This window comes from Folsomia candida, unplaced genomic scaffold (assembly GCF_002217175.1).
Source record: "Folsomia candida strain VU population unplaced genomic scaffold, ASM221717v1 Fcan01_Sc001, whole genome shotgun sequence".
NCBI classification, from domain to species: Eukaryota; Metazoa; Arthropoda; class Collembola; order Entomobryomorpha; family Isotomidae; genus Folsomia; species Folsomia candida.
The window spans coordinates 5,248,696-5,270,153 of record NW_019091193.1 but is presented as its reverse complement, the minus strand read 5'-3'; the positions used below and the strand labels follow the sequence as shown (position 1 = coordinate 5,270,153).

At 35.7% G+C, this 21,458-nt stretch overlaps 3 protein-coding genes across 3 annotated transcripts; 2 read left to right on the top strand and 1 right to left on the bottom strand.

The window, feature by feature from the left end:
- Nucleotides 1-673: 673 nt before the first annotated feature.
- LOC110841912 (farnesoate epoxidase-like) lies at nt 674-5,917 on the top strand. The gene is made up of 10 exons (XM_022087612.2): nt 674-1,314; nt 1,900-2,040; nt 2,120-2,227; nt 2,325-2,561; nt 2,650-2,843; nt 3,275-3,401; nt 3,476-3,656; nt 4,815-4,929; nt 5,033-5,180; nt 5,271-5,917. The coding sequence occupies exons 1-10, from the start codon at nt 1,215-1,217 to the stop codon at nt 5,450-5,452; spliced, it is 1,533 nt and encodes a 510-aa protein (XP_021943304.2). The 5' UTR covers nt 674-1,214; the 3' UTR covers nt 5,453-5,917.
- Nucleotides 5,918-7,937: 2,020 nt separating this feature from the next.
- Nucleotides 7,938-9,701, top strand: LOC118439537. Its single transcript, XM_035860932.1, has 2 exons — nt 7,938-8,159; nt 8,247-9,701. Exons 1-2 carry the CDS (start codon nt 8,076-8,078, stop codon nt 9,213-9,215), a joined length of 1,053 nt encoding a protein of 350 aa, XP_035716825.1. The 5' UTR covers nt 7,938-8,075; the 3' UTR covers nt 9,216-9,701.
- Nucleotides 9,702-11,238: 1,537 nt separating this feature from the next.
- Nucleotides 11,239-13,060, bottom strand: LOC118433867. The gene is made up of 4 exons (XM_035846271.1): nt 12,968-13,060; nt 12,603-12,799; nt 12,436-12,536; nt 11,239-12,377 (listed from the first exon to the last, which is right to left on the bottom strand). The coding sequence occupies exons 1-4, from the start codon at nt 13,035-13,037 to the stop codon at nt 11,891-11,893; spliced, it is 855 nt and encodes a 284-aa protein (XP_035702164.1). The 5' UTR covers nt 13,038-13,060; the 3' UTR covers nt 11,239-11,890.
- Between the last annotated feature and the right edge of the window lie 8,398 nt (nt 13,061-21,458).

Sequence of the window (21,458 nt, the reverse complement as noted above, 5' to 3'; positions counted from 1 at the left end):
TGCTGAATAATAAAATATAGATTTTTTTAAAATGTATAGCACTTGAAAAATTTGGCATTGTTAATTATAATTTAGGATTAATGTTTTGACCGTTCTAACATTTAAGTCATAGATACATTTGTACTACCGATGTACGTATTACATACATTATTGGGTTCATGACAGTGTTGGTAGTTGATAATTAATTACTAAAATAATTTGCACCCATTTTCCTCGTCTGGTGCCTGCACTGCATTTTTGTATTGCATAACATCATTCATGCATTTAATGCAATCTAATCACGAAGAATTGCTATAGTAGTCAAATGTTATATAAGTGGCAAAAACTTAACATTCGTACTCTCGTTGAATCAGTTCCAGCCAACACGGTAGTAATAATTAAAATAATCATTGCGTTGTAGTCAATATTGAGAGTTATGCAGATTGCATTGCATAATAAACCTGCAGATTCAACACGAGTTGTTTTTTTTTGCATTCCACTTTTTACGATTGGACTTCGAGAAAAAATACTGACTTATTATGATTCGTAAATATGTTGTTATTCAGTGTGAAATGTGAAGCCCTGAGTCATCAATTTTATTTGTCTTTTCATGCACGTGGCGTTTTTCTTAGCAAAACCAAAATTAAACGTGGGGTAAAGGTCGTGAAAAAAAGACGCCGGAACATCTACAATCTATTAAATATCCGCCTACATATGTACGAAGTTAATAAAAAACATCACCCTAAAAAATGGTGGGGTTCGAAAAATTATTATTAACATTGAAATTAATTTCAGTTTTAAGTCATCGAAATACTAAAAATAAACGCACGTTTTAATTATGTACATATATATCTATTTATGATCACACACAAATTTTTACTTAAATATTTATGACATAACATGACCTGTTACCTACGCGTTCGTATCCAGCCGCGACTAATTGACTCATCACTCACCTAAGTTTTGTTTTATTGAGAAATTAATTTGCAAGCTTGGTTTTCCTCAAACAGATCAAAGATCCTTCCATAGTTAAATTTTGCTTGTCAATTGGCTTTGTAAATTCCGATACGATAATAAATGAAATGTTATTGCTCATTGTTCGCCTCAAAAAACAGTTGGAGTACCTTCATAAATTTGGCTCAAATTAGCATAACATCGCGTGTGTTTAGTCATTCTTCATTCTGTCCTAAGCTCTAAGCTCTATTCTAATCATTCAGAATCTGGTTCGACGGAAAATGTTTGAGCCTTTAGTAAATGAAGGGATATTTATTGCAGTGATTGCTGTCATCACATGGATTATTTGGGATTATTTGGATTCCAAAAATCAACCCCCAGGTACAGTCTCACGAAATTATTAAATATTTACTTTAACATACGTAATTTTCATCAATAAGTCTCATAGTTTAAGGGCCCGGGGGAAGATTTACTTGATTTTATGTTAGCAACAATAGTTGCCAGGGCCCCAAGATTATTATCGCTCTGTTAGGTTACGACCACAATTAATTGACACCGTTTCTATGGGACACTCACGTTCAAAAGCTTTGGTTTTGTCACTGCTTTTGAAAAAGTTTCCCTCAAGTCCCTCAAGTTTTTGAAAAAAGTTGTTTCTTTTGTTCCATGGATACTCAAAATGCAATTCCTGCCATTAATTTGGCAATTCTAAGCCAATTTGTCCTCACTTTACGACCAAATATCTCCACTGCACAAGAGGGCAGATCGTCAAAAAAAACTCAAGTAAAATCTAAAGATATGATTAACGCATTAAACATAATTTAAAAAATCTGCCCTCTTGTGCATTGCTGAATTTTATCGTCAAAGTTGACGTGATTTCTAAGCAACTTCCCCCAGGCCCTTAAAGTTTAAACTTTAAACAATATACAATTTCCTTAAATATTGATCAAACTTAATTAAATACGCAAGGTCCTTCAAGATTTCCATTTTTTGGAAATCTCTTCCAAGTCGCTATAGCCGATCCTATTCCGTATATCGGGTTATACAAGATATGCAAGCGGTATGGAAAACATGGCCTTACACGAATTCAGTTGGGGTTCATAAATGCAGGTAAGTATGTACATATTTATATTAGCAAAATTTATCTGAAAACATAAATAACATAAATACGTACGTGTACGTATTACAGTGTTCCTTAATGATGTCCAAACAATGAAAGACCTCATAAACCGGGAAGAAACCTTTAGTAGAGAATTCGCAGAGGAAATAAAAGCCAGGAATATGAACAAAAATCTGGGTTACTTTATATTTTAATTTTTAGTTTTAATTTTTTCATAAGTATATGAAAATCTTGGAGATTCATGAAACTCTACCTTTGATCACCACCACGATAGGAATACTGATCGGAGTTGGTCACCCATGGAAGGAAATGCGTCGGTTCACGCTTAAAACGCTGAAAAATTTTGGATTTTCGAAACGGTCCGTGATGGGGAATGTCATGAGTTCAGAAGCGAATCTAATTCAGGATGAACTTATTCAAATGTCGAAATCTTCCAAAGACGGAACGATTCGCATCGTGGGAGACTTTTTTGCTGTAAGCACATTGAATATAGTGCTGTGGATGGTCACAGGTAAGCACTGGGTCACTAATTTTGAGTCTTTAAAGTACAAAATTAAAATTAAAAACTAAACGAACAACAATTTGTATTACGTTCAAAGGCAAACGATGTGATCGGAATGATAAGAATTCTGTCGTCAATCGATTTCTTGTAGTTGGGAGAAAATTTTCACAATCTTTCTCCATGATTTCGGGCCTTTACAATTATTGGCCTTTCCTCAAAAATATTTGTCCACAACTGTGCGGGTTTACACAAGCTCAGCAGTTATCCACAGAAATGCAAGATATTGCTCGGGTACGGCAAATTAAGTATTTACTTACAATGCGATGACGCCAGTGGTCTCGCTCCGATTTTAATGATAATTATGTAGCCTTAGGTAAATAATTGAACACATGTTTCGGGATTTTTCATAATGCTCAGTTTAAACAAAGTTATGACAGTAGTACTGGCCGAAAATTCGCATTTTCTCCCTTAAAAACAAAAAAAGAAAAATTTCACGGGAAAAATGCGAATTTTCGGCCAGTACTACTGTCATAACTTTGTTTAAACTGAGCATTATGAAAAATCCCGAAACATGTGTTCATTTATTTACCTAAGGCTACATAATTATCATTAAAATCGGAGCGAGACCACTGGCGTCATCGCATTGTTAGTATGCAGCATAATTTATGCCAAACAGACAAAAGAATAAACTTATTTAATAATTCATATGACGTAAATTATAGGAAATGTTGTACGAAGCGAGAGCGTCTGGAAATTATAAAACGAGTCAGAACTGTTTTATTGACGAATTTCTTGCACAAATTGACGAAGAGGAGAAAAAGAGAGATGGAGAAGAAAGATTTTTCACAGGCATGAATATCTACATATATTACAAATAAAACATCCACTACAATTATTATAATTAACAATTCCAATGATATCAGACGACCAATTTATTATCATCATAATGGATTTGATCCAAGCCGGGTCGGACACTACATCTGGCAGTCTTGCGTTTGGAATTTTGCTGCTGGCTTCACATCCAACCGTGCAGGAAAAATTGGTCCAAGAAATTATCAGAGTTGTTGGGTTGCAAGGTGTCCCATGCTTGGAGGATAGAGATAAGTAATATGGCATGCATTTGAAGCCTCTCCAAAAAATGGGAAGTACCCTCCCAATATTTTAGAAGTACCCTCCATTGAACCCTACCTCCTAATGTTATTTTTGAATTAGGATTTTGGTGGCAAACTACCTCTTAAAATAATAGACGTATCTGCAACTTATAATTTTGGAATTTTATATAAAAAGCGTATCATTTATTTAAAATTAAAGTTAACGCGTCCATAAAAACATATATTTTTAAAAACTACATGGCAATCAAAGCTTTTGTGGACTTAAAGGTCCTCCACATACGCTTCCTCTCGATATAAAGTGTTACAGTTTTGGCTTCAGGACAAGATACAAAAATTGTTTTTAATTTCCCTAAGTACATCTTTGCAAATTTACAGTACCAGTTCTTAAAAAAACTGGTACACGTGCATGTCGACGTTTCCAATCATTGCAGTAAAATCGAACGAACCATAGGGTTACGATTTTCAGAAATTGTCTTAAAAACGTGAAATTCGACACCATGTCGAATTTTTAATCTAAAATTGTTAATCACTTCTCATGAATGAGTATGAAGTGAAAAGTGAGCAAAGTGCAACCAGTGACCCCAGAGGGTGACCTATACCTTTTAAAAGTTGCTACTTTCATCTTAAAGAAATTAGTAGGGTGGGTAAAAATTTAGAAGCGGACTCTGTACCTCACTCAGGCTAAATGAAGTCTCTACTGTAGGTTTACTATTTTGCGTTACTGGGTCTAAGTCGTCATCAGACCCAGAGTATGGATCATTATCAAAAGTTAATTTTCTAGTAATGTTAGCCATTTTTAATCGTAAGAAAGCAGAAGATGAAAATAGACTGCCAAATTTGGAGGCAGGAGTGGAGCATCCAAGGTTATTGAGTCAAAATGTAATAAGACCCATCACTGCTAAGGAATTTACATAGAATTACGATATGCAAAATTAGAGGCTCCTTCCATTTAACCGGAGGGAAAATTTTGAGCATTAAGAGGTTGTTTTCCACTTAGGTAACTTCTTAAATATTTGGAGGGTGATTCCCATTGTTTTGGAGAGACATTAAGTTACTTCCAAGTAATATGCATAAAGTCAATTTTTTCTCGATATATTTATTTAAATAGTCAGACACAATTTTGACAAAATAACTCATAAAATTCTTCCAGAATGCCGTACACCCAAGCGGTCATAGCAGAGACACTCAGATATGCCCGAACTGTGATGTTACTTCCGAGAAATGTACTAAAGGATTTTTGGTATCAAGGGTTCCACTTCAAAAAGGTCATAAATCTAATTAACAAAGATTAGTCATAAAGGAAATGTTTCCCATGTTCAGTGGGTGCGTTGTTGGTTATTTATATCTATTTACTACGAATTCTTCCAGGGCACAACCTTAATGATGTGTGCACACACGATTAATATGGACGAAGACGTTTGGGGCGATCCAGACAACTTTCGGCCAGAGAGATTCATCAAAGATGGATCCTTTAACAAAGAGTTTGCTGACGAAAACACGCTGCCATTTGGGACGGGTGAGTAATGAAATCTGGTCAACTGTGTATTTTTTAAGGATAACTGAGGATTTTTTGTTAAATTGAACTTTCCTTTTATTTCACTCTCAGGCAGACGGTCTTGCATTGGCGAAGGAATAGCTCGCGACGCATTATTCATTATGCTGACCACACTTATAAGAAACCTCGACTTTTCTCTGCCGGAAGGTCGTCCAAAACCGAGCCTAATTCCAGTGCTTGGATTCAGTGCGCTTGCTGCTCCATTTGACGTTGTTATAAACCCACGGAAGTGATTTTCAAGATTAGATCTTGAGACGAAAAATATAGATCAGAATGTTCAGGGATTATTTATTGTTTAATTTAAGCTTAAATTACCTTAATGCAAAAATACTAACCTCGAAATACTTCTAATGAGTTGATAAGTTGAATGAGTTTTTTTTTTAAATATGCAAACCTACCTATAATGCAATTAATTCATATACAAACATATGCGTGAAATATGTGTGTGTACATGCATGCTTATGCACATGGTGAGGTCTTGATGGTTTGAGTAAAATTATTGCTGTTCTTCCCGAGTAAAATTGGCATATTTTATTCGAAACTTCAAAATCTTGGAATCATTAAATATGAACGAAAAGTATGAAAATTAAATATCTATGCATGTACATATGTAGATTACCGTTGTTTCTGTTTTGACAAAATTAAGTTTTCAATAATTCACATTAAATAAAACGATAGTATTAGATACACAAAATGTACATGTTCATAAATAATTGGATATTCTTTTTTATGCACAACTACCACATTAATTAATCCATTATCCCAATCAATTATCTCTAATTCTGATTTATGTGAATATACATTTGGTTAAATTTTGCATGCTGTATGTATTCGTGAATGCATATGTACTATATGTAGCTTTGCATAAGAGTAAATACATTTTTTTGAGAGATTAGTTCACCAGTTTTTACATATCATAATTCGTATAAATAATTGCATAACTGGAATCAGGTTTACAGATACATATGTGACGTCACCGGCATTTAACTGGGAACCAAGATGATCAATTAAGTAATGGCTGCAATCACCTGCGGAAATCAAGTGCACATTATCGGTTAAAGTTAACCCTGCGTCCTTACTAAACATTTACAAACGAACTGATGCGAAAATTCGAATATTTAAGTCTTTTGATTGAGAGGTACTAGGGCATATTGAGTCATTGCAAAATCTTTGCCTATCGAAACGAAATAATTTGCTTTGATTTGAAAATGTATATTTTCTTGACGTGAATATGTATATATCTGTGTTGTATTTTTTGCATACATATGTATTACTCATGGGGTAAAATCATAAGCACAAACCTGATCACGTGCTATAACATATTCAAAGGGCATTAAAATCTACTATCAAGTACTATTAACCTCCCTATCTCCCCTCGTATATTAGCAGTTAGAATAATTAGAAATTCAAATCAAAATCTAATAAATATTAGTAATGCATCTAGCTAAAACTATATTAGTAGTTTGATAAAAAAGGTAGTAAAGCTGAAAGACCCACGCATTTATGTACAGTCAAGAGCAAAACTTTACGACATATGGAAGAGACTTTTGGGACATGTTATTCAAATGGGGAATTAAAGGCCGTAAAGTTTTGCACCGCGTACCTTTCCGAATAATTTTTTTAACGCTGTGATATAATTTTTATTGAATAAAGCGTGCAAAAGTAGGGGGTGACGTGGTAAATTATTTTTGTCGCCGAATTTTTTTCAAGGAACTACAAGGAATTGAAAGAATTAATTTTGGAAGAGACTTTTGGGACAGCCATAAGCACAATGTGTTGTCCCAAAAGTCTCTTCCAAAATTAATTCTTTCAATTCCTTGTAGTTCCTTGAAAAAAATTCGGCGACAAAAATAATTTACCACGTCACCCCCTACTTTTGCACGCTTTATTCAATAAAAATTATATCACAGCGTTAAAAAAATTATTCGGAAAGGTACGCGGTGCAAAACTTTACGGCCTTTAATTCCCCATTTGAATAACATGTCCCAAAAGTCTCTTCCATATGTCGTAAAGTTTTGCTCTTGACTGTATGTACCGCATCGCTAGATTTGATGTGGTTCTGCAAATGTTAATTTTTAATTTTATCTATTCCAGCCAATTCCACTTTACGGCACAAGGTTTTTTTTACCTAGATTCGAAGTATTGTTTAGGGTTCATGAGAATATGTACAATTATCTAGTCAGTTTATTTCTTAGATGGAAGCCTATCGAAACCCATTTTTCAAGACTTCATTGGGAAACGTGCATAAGTACTCATTGTTGAATAAGTGTGTGTATGTATGTGAGGAGGTATGACTGAACTTGGCGATGATTTCATCCTAAGTACGAAAAACATTGGGACCATGTAATACAATGCGTCATAATTACTAGTGTATCTGTACTGTGAGGACGAGTCTCGTCTTCAACAAATCTCCATCATGAATTGTAAAAGATCACCATGCATTCTCTAACTATGTATGTACATATCTACATACATACATACATGCACACCTAAAAATGCAATGCAATGCATGTGTGGACATGTATGTATATGTATATACATAAATATGTGTCTGCAGCAAGCCGAAATTGAGATCACGCACTACACTTTAAGTACAAGATTTCGCCGAAATAGATAAATTAATGAAACGATTACTTTCTATGCAAATCTTGGGTACATGAATGAATCACCTTCTACAAGATGACTTAAAAAACCTAGTAAAACTTTTCGCAAGTCGCAACACTTACATTTGCCAGCTGAGATTTTGTACACATTTTTCTACTTCATCAGAAAAATCTTACTTGTGCAAAGTTGAACTACATAATTAGTTACAAATTTTCCTAAGTTTTTTGAAGGTATAAGAATAATTCAATCAAAATGATGTCCACCATGCACCCATCTTCATCTTCACTCATAAGTGAGGAAAGTATCCTGCAAACCTTGCAGACCGCTTTGGATCAGGTATTTCATTATTCTTCAATGAAATATCTACACATCTGTAATTGAATTACGGAAGTATACTCAAATTTGTAACAATTTTGACTCCAGGCTCCACAAGAATTTAAAGAGGCCGCACCTACCCTCGTCGCTAACCTTACAGCACTTGCAAATACTGGAATCGTCGCCTTGAAAACATTACCATTCGTCGCAATTCTGAAGCATTGCGAAGATTCGAGTCAAGTTATGTCTATCTCCAATGCTACCGAGGTTGTCAGGAGCACTCAGCACGTGTCCGTGATATCAAACAATCAAGAAGCTATCTGCATAGCACTGACAAGCAACACCGTCGCCCCGAAGGAAATCACGGACGGTATCCGCCACAAGTTGGGCGGAATGGGAAATGGAATGTTGGCTTGCTCCCTTGTATTCGGTGTGGTCCAAGTCGCCATTACGTCATATTCATTGTGGAATATTTGGCAAGCTATTAAAAACGCTAGAAATGTGGGTAGGCGGTGTCCTCAGAAAATGCAAGAAATTCAGAATATGCTCGACAGAATTCCTCCCATGTTCCAACACCTGAATGAAATTATTGTCAAACTGAGAAGGGAAGGTTTGACCCAACGCGAGATCACTTTCATTCACGCAGATTTTGACGGAATTCACGGTGCCATTAACGACGACTTGACAGAAATTCTGACAGAAATTAGCGACCTTGAAGTCATCATCGGGACGAGTCACATTAAACTAGCTCAATGTCGCAAACAAGTCGTTATTAATGGAATTGGTGGTGCTTCCAGTGGTATTTCTGGGTTTGCTAATGTTGGTCTACTTGCTACATTTAGTAATCCAGTATTATTAGGAATTACTGGAGTACTAGCAGGAATTAATATTTTGCTGGCAGTTGCGTGTGCAACCAGGTATTTCTGTTCGGAAAAGGAGTTGGAGCTGTTGGCGAATAAGTTGGAAGAGGTCAAGGCTTTTCGAAGAGATATTGCAAATTGGCAGCGTGACCTGAGAACTAAGCGACTCGAAGTTTTGAGTGAGATTCGTAAAGCTACTGCTGCTATTCCTGAATAAAATTAGCACATTTTATTCGAAATCTTGGGACCCACTAAATGTGTACAGAATGTATGAAAGTTATACATACATATATGCACGTACATACCACGCATATATATAACTATTGTACTACTATACTATTTGTAGATCAACGTTGTTTTTGTTTTTACACATTCCAGTTTTTAATAATGTCCGCTAATATTCATAGTCTGAAAAAAATCTGAGAGGTTTCCTGGCAGATTATTTCATAATATTTTCAAAAACAAAATAACGTCTGAGAAAATTTTCCAAGGAATTGAGACTATTAATATCGGCTGAACAGTAATGTTCTGTATTACACAATAGGTATATGCAAATTGTACATAAATAATTATTTAATTTTTTGCGCACAACTATCAATTAATCCATTATCCCAATCAATTATGTATGTAAATTCATACATATGGTATCTATTTTACAGACGAGTAAAAAATATTTTTTAAGAGATTCTCGGCAATTCGCCCGTTTTTAAGAATATTAATACATACGTATTTAATTCATATAAATAATTTCATATTTGAGATCACGTTTATGAGATGTCACCGGCATTCAACTGAACTATGATGATCAAATACGTTGTAATGGCAGCAATTATCTGCAGAAATCAAGTGCACATTATTATTAAAGTTAATCCAACGCTCTCATTATTTACGTACTGATGTTAAGAGGCGAATATTTAAATCGAAAACTGTATTCCCGATTTTGATTGGGTCGAGAGGTACAAATTGACCCACTGCAACATCGTGACCCATCTAAACAAAAATAATGTGCTTGTATATTTGTATATTTTCTTGACATGAATATGTATGCATGGGTGGAATTTTTTGCACATAACTTACTCGCTGTAGTTTTATTTTTTGAATAGTTGACTTATTTAAAGGGCTGGTAGCTCCATGATTAAAATTAAACCATACTGATTTCATCAATCTGCAAAAGGTGTTACTTTGTTCATGCAACTCACTGGCACTATTTACCAACCAGTAAAAATACAACGTAAATACTGTTAGCTGTGAAATCGTGCAGAATAATAGAGGATAATTTAACAGTATGAAAAAATTAAGGATAAAATATGAGCAAAATAGAATGTAAACGAACGTGTGCATTACGTATATGTTTAATATCGTGCCATTAATTGAACAAAATCCGTGTACACTTTCTTCCAAATGGAAATATAGTGCAATTAGAGGTTCCAGTTTTAAGCAATTCTCATTACTAAAACTGCGTATATTTTGAATTTCCTCCACTAAACGTGACATGCTAAAAGCGTAAGTTGTAACAATGTAGATATGACCGTGTAACGCAAATGCGATGCAAATTCCGCTAAATAGTGTCAACACAGTTTGGAAAATATCAAGAACTGAGCGTTGATTATCAGCAGCAGTTGAGGTCGAGACTGCCCAGGACGCGGCGCAGGTTATACACATTTGGGCTAGAAAGTGGAAAACGAATTTGTATCGGACCACTTTACAGTGACGGGTTTCATAAAGATTGAAATCCTGTAAAATTTCTTGACATTTGGAAATTAGGTCAGAATAAGAATCCCAGAATGAAACAAACTTTTCTCGCCATGAATATAACAAATTGATTCTGGTTAAGGTTGGGCAGAGAATTAGTGACGTATTCCAAATTATGTTGATTATAATGTAAGTCCGAGGACCTGACCCGTTTCGATTGCGGGATGGCCTTGTGTATCGCTCCGGATCAAGAAAAAATCCAAATAAGACGTGTGAAATAGTGGTGAAGAGTAACGTGATGATCCAAATTGTTGAAGGGCACAAGAACCAGGGATTTTTTACTATCTCAATCGTTGACGAATTTTTTAATCGGTAGGTTTTTATCGATAGGGGGAAGAAGCCGCAGAATTGTAAGACTCTAAAAGGTAGTTTAGCCCCAAAGGGCGACCTATGTTGTAAAATTGTACGAGGACACATTTTTGTATTCATGATCTGACCAGTGGTTTTATGGAGAAAGTGGCGATGTTTAAGAAATATTAGCTAAAATAATTATACTGACCAGGTGGACGAGGGTGGGGCTGTATTTATTATGTAACCTCCAGGATAAAGGACATATATATATGTGCAAATATTTGATAAAATTGCAAAGTGCATATTTACATAGAGGAAGGGTAGCATTTGCGATAATGAAATACCGACGATGAATTAAATTTAAGTGATGAACATTTTACATGCATATTCGTACATAATACAGATAGTTGGTCCTGGTCGTACCTTGACATGGGTGGCAATTCAGTTATACATGTTATAATGATACATTTAGTCGAAATTTTGTAAATTGAGCAATTAGCATAAATCTTATGACAATTTTAGCAGTAGCACAACTTTGCTAATTCAAAAGGTAGCACATAGTTGTAATTGTACACAAATCAGACATTCAGGTGGTACATACATAAATATTCTAATAGTTTGTTCACTTACGCAATGGTATTAGTCTCAAATAATTAAAGCCTCACTATCTTCAACATGCGTTTTTTAGACAACTCGTACACAACACACATATGTAGCACGGCAATCTATGTATTATTAATAAAACCATAAATAATTGCAGATACCAGGCACAAATCGTGCGAAATATTAAATTGCCCTTTCATGTTAGGTACATAAGTACATTTGTATCTACCTCACCTCGTAAGCTCTTCATTCGAACGAAACGATAGCATTAATAATGTAGTCCAAACAGGATTTAAAATATGTGACCGTTGTTGACGTCGTGACAAAGTACAACCGTCCAATCTTAACTTTAAGTACGGGACAAGAGACTAAAATCTTCCTCAGTGCTTTATGCCTTGTTTGACTCCATGAAGTTAGCAAACTTGCAGAAATATCGTACATCCTGGCCGACATTTGCAGCAGCCCGTACGAACATGTCACGCAATCAATAACACCAAAAGGATATGTCAGAATGCCAGGAAATTCCTCCACAATTTTCCCATTCATCGAGCGAATTAGCACAAATCCGCATGGGATAAGGGCTGTCCAATTGATCACTTTGACCACGGCGACAGCCATTGGAGCCATGGCATCATTAAAAAGGGTGGTCAAGATTTGCAGGCGGCGGTACACTTTTATCGCGTTGTGGGCATAGCGAAGTTCTTTTTTCGTCATGTCAGAATCGTTCAGTTTGCTAGGAGGAGAATTAGAAATTTTAGATTGGGGTACTTTGAGACGCTTAATGCACTTACTGAGCTTCTTGTAGCCAGAACTCGACACTGTTTGCATGTGCTACAGTAATCCATGCGATGAGAAGGTAGACTGACAAGATCTGACCGACCATGAGGTACTCCTACAATTTTAGGGAGAAATTTTAAATGAAAATCGGCAATTTTGTTAAGTAGTAAATTTTGCACACCTGAATTGCACCCGGAATGAGCCACCACCATCCATGATCAGGAGAATAAATGTAGCTGTACAGGTACCATGGAGAATTGGGGAATGTGAGAAATAAGCTTATCGAGATGAACGTTTGCGTTATGTTGGTCGGAATTGAGACGTTGAGAAGAATTTGACCACCCTCTTTATGTCCCTCCGTCGTGATTAAGTATTCATCTATGTACATAAAGGGTTGTAATTTTTATGCTAAAATCACGATTGCTTTGTGATTTCACCGTTATGAATCCCTTCAATTGATCAATTTTTGTTACTTGTTTCGATTTATTTCGAGCGGATCATGATAAAATCACGAAATATTGATAACCATGAATTATAGTGACTAACCGACAAGTTGTCTGTTCAATTCCAGCAACGTATTGAGATAGTGAAGGATTGCATCTTTGTAGTAGTACATGGTCACATTCAGCCAGATCGAGTAGCAATACCTGTCAGGACGATATTGTACATATTTATATGTATTACATTATATAGCATTACATTCTGAATTATCTCTCTGCTATTTATTAACACCCATAATTTAATGTAACTTACCACAGAACCGAGAATGAGGACATAAAAACGGGTCGCCAACTCCCATTTTCATCCGTGTTAATTCGAGAGAAGAAAGAATAAAATTGAAAACCAGTGATGCACGTGTTCTGAATTGTGGTACCTGTCGCCCAAATTAATTAATTATTTTTATATTTAGCTATGAGTTATACTTATGAGTATTTATGTATCAGTAAGTAAATAAATGTCGTACAAGTCCAGACCACTCTCCAGACGCTCTCTAAGAATGGGCTCCACTTGTCGACATGTTGCGTTTTTGTGTTGTACCGCCAAGGAAAGGCAAAGCTGGTGATACCAAGGGCGAAAACGTGGCGAAGTCTGTAATTTGAATGACAAATATCAACGGATTGCATCAGTTGAACTAACTATGCTTGTCATTTGGGGCAATTCAGGAACTTTCTATTTTTGTTTACAAACTTACAAAAACGGCAAAAGACATGTTCTCAGTTGGTACGTTACAGACAGCGACATTATCAAGTGATTGTCATATGAATTGTATAATTTACTGAAGTATTTCAGAAGTTTAAATACGCTTACGGTTTGTACGGTGTAAATTTGCTAATTCTTAAAATAAAAATCTGAATAGTGAAATTTAAAAATTGGGTAAAATACAGTATTCATGTGCTCTCCCTTTTTCATACGATATATTGTATCAGAAAATAATTCACTGGTCAAATTTAGTAAATTTATGGGTAATGAATAAAATTTTGGTTTTTCTTCAATGATGCTCACCGTGCAATACTATTACTGCTCAACAGAACGGGACGATTGTGGTCTTTGACCGGATTAGTTGAGCTCCCAGAATTTCCTCTGTACGGGGAGCCCCATCCGTCCTCGAGGTCAATATCTGATCCGCCTCTTGAAGAATATCTCGGATCTCTCGTAATCCTTGGATTCCTCGCAAACCGGGAGTCCTCCAATTCGTTGACATACGTTTCACTTTCTCTCCTCCCATTCTTCTGGTAACGAGGTGGCGTGCGTCTTCCAAATTCGGCACTCCCATCAAACTGGTTTCCGTACTTTTGCTGATGAGATTTATGAGATGGTTCGAGAGCGTACAGGTCAAAGACGTCTGCATCTGGGTCGTAGAGAACCACGTCGGAATTGGAAACCTATATATTTAGTCATACCCATTTATGTATTCAATTCCACCAAATTAATGCATAATAAAAAAAACATTAAAGATACATAATTATTGCTCTCAAAATTGCGATTAAAACCGCAACGATGATAATACGTAGTAATTGCCAACCTTAGCAAGATTTCGCTTCTTGCGCTTCTTTAATCCTCCAGCAGCCTGCATGTCTGCGTAAGTTCTGGTATCATTGGACTGACCAGAGGTGCATGTATGTCATTGGCATCATTTTCCTATTTAAATAAAATAATCGAGGCTTACTATGTGTGCGCAGAAAAAATTTTCGCCATAGCACAGTTTGGCAACATACATATGTACTACATAGCAAAACATCAGCACTAACTAACCAAACACTTAGTCGGAAGCGATAACATGAATACAAGATTTACAAATAGGTACTCTGGTTGTGGAATGTTCTGCATATCCGCCAATATCTGGTATGGTTTCATCTCCATTATTTCTGGGTGTAATTTTTTAATTAAACTTCAAGCTGTCGTAGCCATGACCATGCAACACAACTTGGGAAATTCCACTTTCGAAATATGTACATATTTACATGTGTATGCTGGGATAGTCAGGGTTTCCAAAATTATCTACGAGGCGATTGAAATTTCAGATTTGCATTGTCCAGTAATCTTATTGGTTTTCAAATTTTACCTGCTGGCCAATTTAAATTTCATACAAAATCGAATATTCTTAAAAAATGTACGAAAATCCCTGGAAATCTCATAATTCTGGAATCAAGTTTGCAACCCTGTCTACAGTGAAATTGAAACATTTACTCAAAAACCGCTGTAAAGTTTGGGAAATAGTTGGTCCTCAGGATGAAGAATAGCGATAAAGGTAACTAAGCATGAATTATGAAATTGTAATATGTGGGTAAGTGCAATTATGGGTGGTTAAGCTGAATACGAGACGTGGCGAAAGTACATCATAAACCGGAATTTGCGTGACCAGCAGCACTTTTTTTTATTTGAAAATGTATATTTTTCCGGACATGTCAACTTTTAAATGACCAATTATAGCACACAACGGAATTATGTAATAAACCGTCGTAAACGCACGTAAGGAAGTAGCTTCAGAGTCACTTCACCCCAACCACTCCCACGACATCGCAACACTTAATTTCGCTGTATTTCATCTATAGATTTAATTTCAGTGAAAATCTTATTTTCCCCCAGACCACACCCCCTGGCGCCAAGTGGTGTTGTCCGATTGGCCTCAAAAGTTGATTGGATCCTTCCCCTGGGGTCATATGCATAATGTCGAAAATCAATTTCGATTGTCTCGATCCGTTCTCCCGTTATCCTGCTGACAGACAGACGGACGGACAGAGAGACATACAAAGTCTTCACATAAAGTAGGATGCAACTTAATAATCGTTTGCGCAGGAGTGAGCAGGGAAGACGGGAGTGGATATGTGACCAAAGATAAGTCCACATACATGGTAGGACAACGAAGCCATAATGAGGATGAGTATGTAACGAGATGCAATTATTTCAGAGAAACGGAAAAAAATGAAACTTGCCCGAATTCTTTTGTTTACACAATTTCCGGACAAACTTGAATGTAAACTTTATTAAAGTTTCATGTTTCGATTCGCGACATCATGTTGCGGTTCAAAGCATAAGCTATACACTTTTGACGTCGAAAGGTTGAAATCATGTGCGAAGAAAAATAAGGTAATTGAATTCAGTATTGATTAAATTAGTCATTTATTTTCCAAGTTTCTAATAATTTTTGACTAGTCATATAAAGCTTCAATGATGAAAAGCAAATGCATAAAAGCTAGAAAGACATTTTCATGAGTATTTACGGCCAATAAAAAATTGGTGGGGTTAAATGCTGGAAATTAAATTTTGTTCTAAAATTAAAAAAAACTTAAATATTAAGAGCTCATTATAGTTTTATTCATATTTTTTACAATGCAGATATTTCCAGATAGCAAATACATCTGTCATTCTTCTAGATTTGTATGGAACTCGTAAATAGACAGTTCTCCAGTTTATACTGTACATACATAATTTATTTTAAAATGAATGAACGATGGTATCTAAAATAAATCAATGCCACTACGTTTACAAAAAATTAAAATATTATAACTGGAATTTGAGGACAATTTCCTGATTTATTTCATAAAGCATAAGTTTCAAAGTTATATGTTCGAACAAATATGTATGCAAATATGTATGTATGTGTGTGTGTATGTATGTACATACAGTATCTACAACAATGGAGTATACGTTTGCGTATTTTTAATTGCAATATGATCACGTGCACTTACAGATTTGAAACTTTGCAGGCAGTTGTATAAACTCATTGGCTAATAATTCCGCGTCGTCGATTTTTAAGGTCACCGACAGGTCAAAAGTTCTAATTTTTTTAAACTTTCAAAATGAGTGGTCGAAAAAAAAGTTCATGGATAATTTTTTTTGAACTTTGCAATATTTTTTACTGGATGCGGCATGCGTTTTGAATAATAATGAGCTTTGGTTGGACCGTGTACGATTTTTTTGACGCCCACAGGAATTTTTCGCCAAAAAAGTTTGTAAGGCCTAAAATCGCGACCGCGGCGAAATTCAGAGATTTGAGATATACAAAAGTATATAGATTGCACATATATGCTTTTGTATATCTCAAATCTCTGAATTTCGCCGCGGTCGCGATTTTAGGCCTTACAAACTTTTTTGGCGAAAAATTCCTGTGGGCGTCAAAAAAATCGTACACGGTCCAACCAAAGCTCATTATTATTCAAAACGCATGCCGCATCCAGTAAAAAATATTGCAAAGTTCAAAAAAAATTATCCATGAACTTTTTTTTCGACCACTCATTTTGAAAGTTTAAAAAAATTAGAACTTTTGACCTGTCGGTGACCTTAAAAATCGACGACGCGGAATTATTAGCCAATGAGTTTATACAACTGCCTGCAAAGTTTCAAATCTGTAAGTGCACGTGATCATATTGCAATTAAAAATACGCAAACGTATACTCTATTGTTGTAGATAGTGTACCATACATACAAATGCATTTTAAGTATGTATTTTAAATATGTTTGTATGTAAATAATATACTTCCAGACAGTCAATCAATTAACTTTGCAATAATGAGTTCCTTCCCACCAACAACTAAGCAATCACGCTACTTTCTGGAATTGCAATTACTATAGTAAATATATAGTTAGAAATCAAGTAATAACTTAGAAGAATGACTTCTCGTTTCACCCCGGAACAAAACCACAATCTGACCCCGAACGGTCGCAGACTTGCAAGTTCCTTCCTCCACAACTTATTTTTGCTGTGTCCAATCCTCCTCCCAAGACTTACCAACAGCTTGTTCGACTCGTGCTCTACCCTCGTGGCGGGAACCATGCTGACCGTGAGCATCGATATGCAATTGGTTAATATGGCCGGAAATGGCACATACTCAAAAAAAGAGAGTATTTTTTGGAACCGAATGGCTGCAAAGGCACACCCAATCGCGCAAGAGGCAGGAATCCAGAGGAACAGAATTGGCTCCAATGACACCACGAAGGAATTGTTATAGTACGTCATGAGGATTTCAAGCTTTCGAAAGTTTCCAATGGTCGTTGGTACTGCTCTCTGGGAAAGTCTGTAAGAAATCGAAAATTTTCCTAAAAATTTTGTTTTTCTTACCACAATAAAAAGGACAACAATCCAACGTAAAATTTCTGTAAGGCTAATGTCCTCTTGACTTCTTTACTCACCTGAAATAGCTTAACCAGAATGAAACGGGTACCAGCACTGCGCAAATATTGAGCCCATCAATCCCTTCCATTAACGTTGTTGTACACTTTATATAATTTTCGAAAGCAATGAAGACACAAAATGCCGCTTTGGACTTTTCAGTCAGCAAGGAATAGACATATTGGGGTTTGTGCGGAACCACGAATGCCATGAGCGAAATTGACCCCATGTAGAGCGTCATAATGTACATTATCGCAAAACAGTGCAGATCCACGATGTTCCACGTGAAGATTAATGGCTTGAATGTGGCGGCATTGTTAGCTGAAAATTGGTTCAGATTTTTTATGGGCATATTTATACACAATTTCCATTTTTTTAATAGAAATTCCTTACAATTGCTCAATTCATTGGTTAATTTAACAACGCCACGAAATAGAGCGACCACCTCGTATTTTTTGTGATATCCGTTGTAATAAGATGCCATCGTCCAGATGTGGACATTGACCCAGATCCAGAGCCAAGTCAAGGTTGGGTAAGACGGGGCAGGATCGAGTAGAAATTGACCTACCCGCATTAACAAGAAGGCAAAATATGCCACTGCCAAGATTAGTGGACACCACCAAGCCAAGCGTCTCTTCGTCGTGGGTGGAGCTACGCAGATGGAATTATTTCTCCATTGATAAGGTATGCTGAGTAACGTAGTGCAGTAATTGACGTAAAGTCGTAACGAATTAAAGGTGAATTTGGAAAACATTGTGCGATTTAAGATCTGTATAGATATTTCTTGATATTTGTGATAAAATGTAATGGATTTACGACTTTAAGAAACCGTCCAATAAATACATATGTGCCCTACTTAGGATTAATTGAGGTGTTGCATGTGTCCTTATGTATGTATAAATATAATTCTTATAATTTGTGTATTGTCATTGAACATGACACATATTTGACTAAGGATTTGACATATTTATTCATATGAAGAAAGAGTAAATGGAGCATATAAATATGAATAAATGGGCGAGTTACATGTTTCCGCACTTTACCTGCAAAATGACACATGTAATAATTGAAAGCAAACAAGCCTGAATTGCAAGTGAAATTCTGGCACATGTAAATTGATTAAATTAGCGACGACAATGCTCATAGTTTATAAATACACGTTCCTAGTTAAGCAAGCTGTCTGTATCATATTTAGTGCGAAATCTTGTCAAAATGGGCCAAGGATACATACATACTCCGTAATCCGGAGGACTTTGGGGACACTTTATAAATATCTTGCAGGCTTGCTAGTGTTGATAGCTTAATTGGATGGAATTGTGCAAGTTCAAATTGTTCGTAGTAGCCATACCGTATACTTTCCCAAAAATTGGCTTCAATTAATTGGAACAATAAATAAAATGCGAGGTACGAACTTAACTTGAAGTGAAAGTGACGATAATATTTGTTTAGATCTATGTATTTGTGAACATACGATAATAGGGGGACACAACGATATTTATGCATCCTGTTATTTCCAGCCCTCCAGGTTATGAAAAGAATTCATACGTACATAATATGTATGTGAAACTGGAATAGACATAATAAATTAAAATGTTCTTAATTACGGTATGTAGTTGACGAGACGCTGACGAGATTACAATTACCATAATAATTATACATACTAATTATATACATATAATACATACATATTTACATACATGTTAAATTGGTAACTACACAGATATTGTGTATTTTCTTCGTGATATCACAAACATTCGTAGATTATTAATATTTTTAAGATAGATATATACAATGAGATCGTGTTTTTTCGCACTCGAACGATTTTCAAGTTTGATAGCTTAAAATTTTCGTAATTTTGTGCACATGAAGAATCCGTAATAATATTGGGGGGGTGCATGTGTGGGTTTCGAGATCTGAGCCAAAATGTGCGAATTTTTTGCAAATTTCGAGTTTTGTCTCAAACTCGTCCAAACTTGGTATAATATGACTGAAAATAATTTTATAAATTCATTTTGGACTAGAATATGGCCACTGCATCGATTTCCGACCCCAATTGACCCATTTATTGAGTTTTGCAAAATAATTGCAATTTCGATATTAGTTTTCCACGATCGAATTATGTATAATAATTTGTAAATTTGTATACTTTGCCAAAAAAGCAATTTTAATAAGATTTTGTTGAAAGTTTAAAACAATTTCGTTGGAAATTAAAATTTCGAATGTTACGTCTATCATTATAACGTATTCTTTGGATGAACTTTTAACTTATCAGGAATTTTTTAAAGCAGCATAAAATTTTGTTAGCTATGGGGAATTTTGTTAACAATGCAAGATTTTGTCAATGCTGCGTCGACTTGTTTAAACATACTGACATAGATATGTACATGCTCCAGAAGGTCTTATTATGCTGGATTGCTGCATTTAAAATGTTACCATAGATAAATCGTGGTAATGTATTCAATTAAGGAGGGAGTACATATAACACCGATGCGACATGCATTCACAGATAAGTGAACACACAATCAATAATTACATCAATAATGATAACGCAGAGGGCAGAAGGATACAAAAAATGGCTTATAAAATAAACGACATAAATTTATATTTACATTTGTGGCCATAAAATCTTACAGAAATTGCACAAGTTTACATATTTCATAACCTCTTTTTTGTCACGAAGATATATATACATATATTTTTTCGATTCATATCAACTCTAATTCAGTATCGCCTCGGTACATACTGGACACGAAAATTTCCAAGGTTAACCCCATCACGCAACCTCATTTCCACAAATGTATACAACCTGCAGAGAATTTCTCCGCAAAACACTGCTAAACAAAAAATAACGCAAGTTCCCCCCACATAAAAACCTGTCACCAGCTTCGACGAAAAGTTCAAGCTCGCCTCTAGATTTGGTTTTATCACGTCTGAAACATTGCCAACATGGCGCAAGCGTACCTTCCATTTGTACCACCCATCCCAGTACGAATAGATTCCCGACGACACCAGAATTTTCAATCGGTTACAGACATAGCTGTTTCGCATAGGAGGCATCGTCCAGCCCAAGGTCGACTTGAAGAATTCGTCATCCCGCCGCACATAGTTCTTATCATGGACATTTCGACGAAGATAGTCAAGTAGGGCGACCGTATTATCGGTGGTATCGATGTATGCCAATTTTTCGCAAGTGGTGAAATTATTTTGCACCAGTTGTGAATAGTTGGAAAATTTCAGCCGCGTAATTTTCTCTTTTCCAATCTCCCTGATGTCGCTCTCTTTGTACAGGAACATTTTTGCCAGTTTACTGAACATTTTCAATCTAGACGAATCCCCGTTATATGATTTTCTTATAGACAGCATTGTACGTATTTTACTATGGAATTTGTCATCCAATTGTGCATCGCTCAGACGTTGTATATAGAA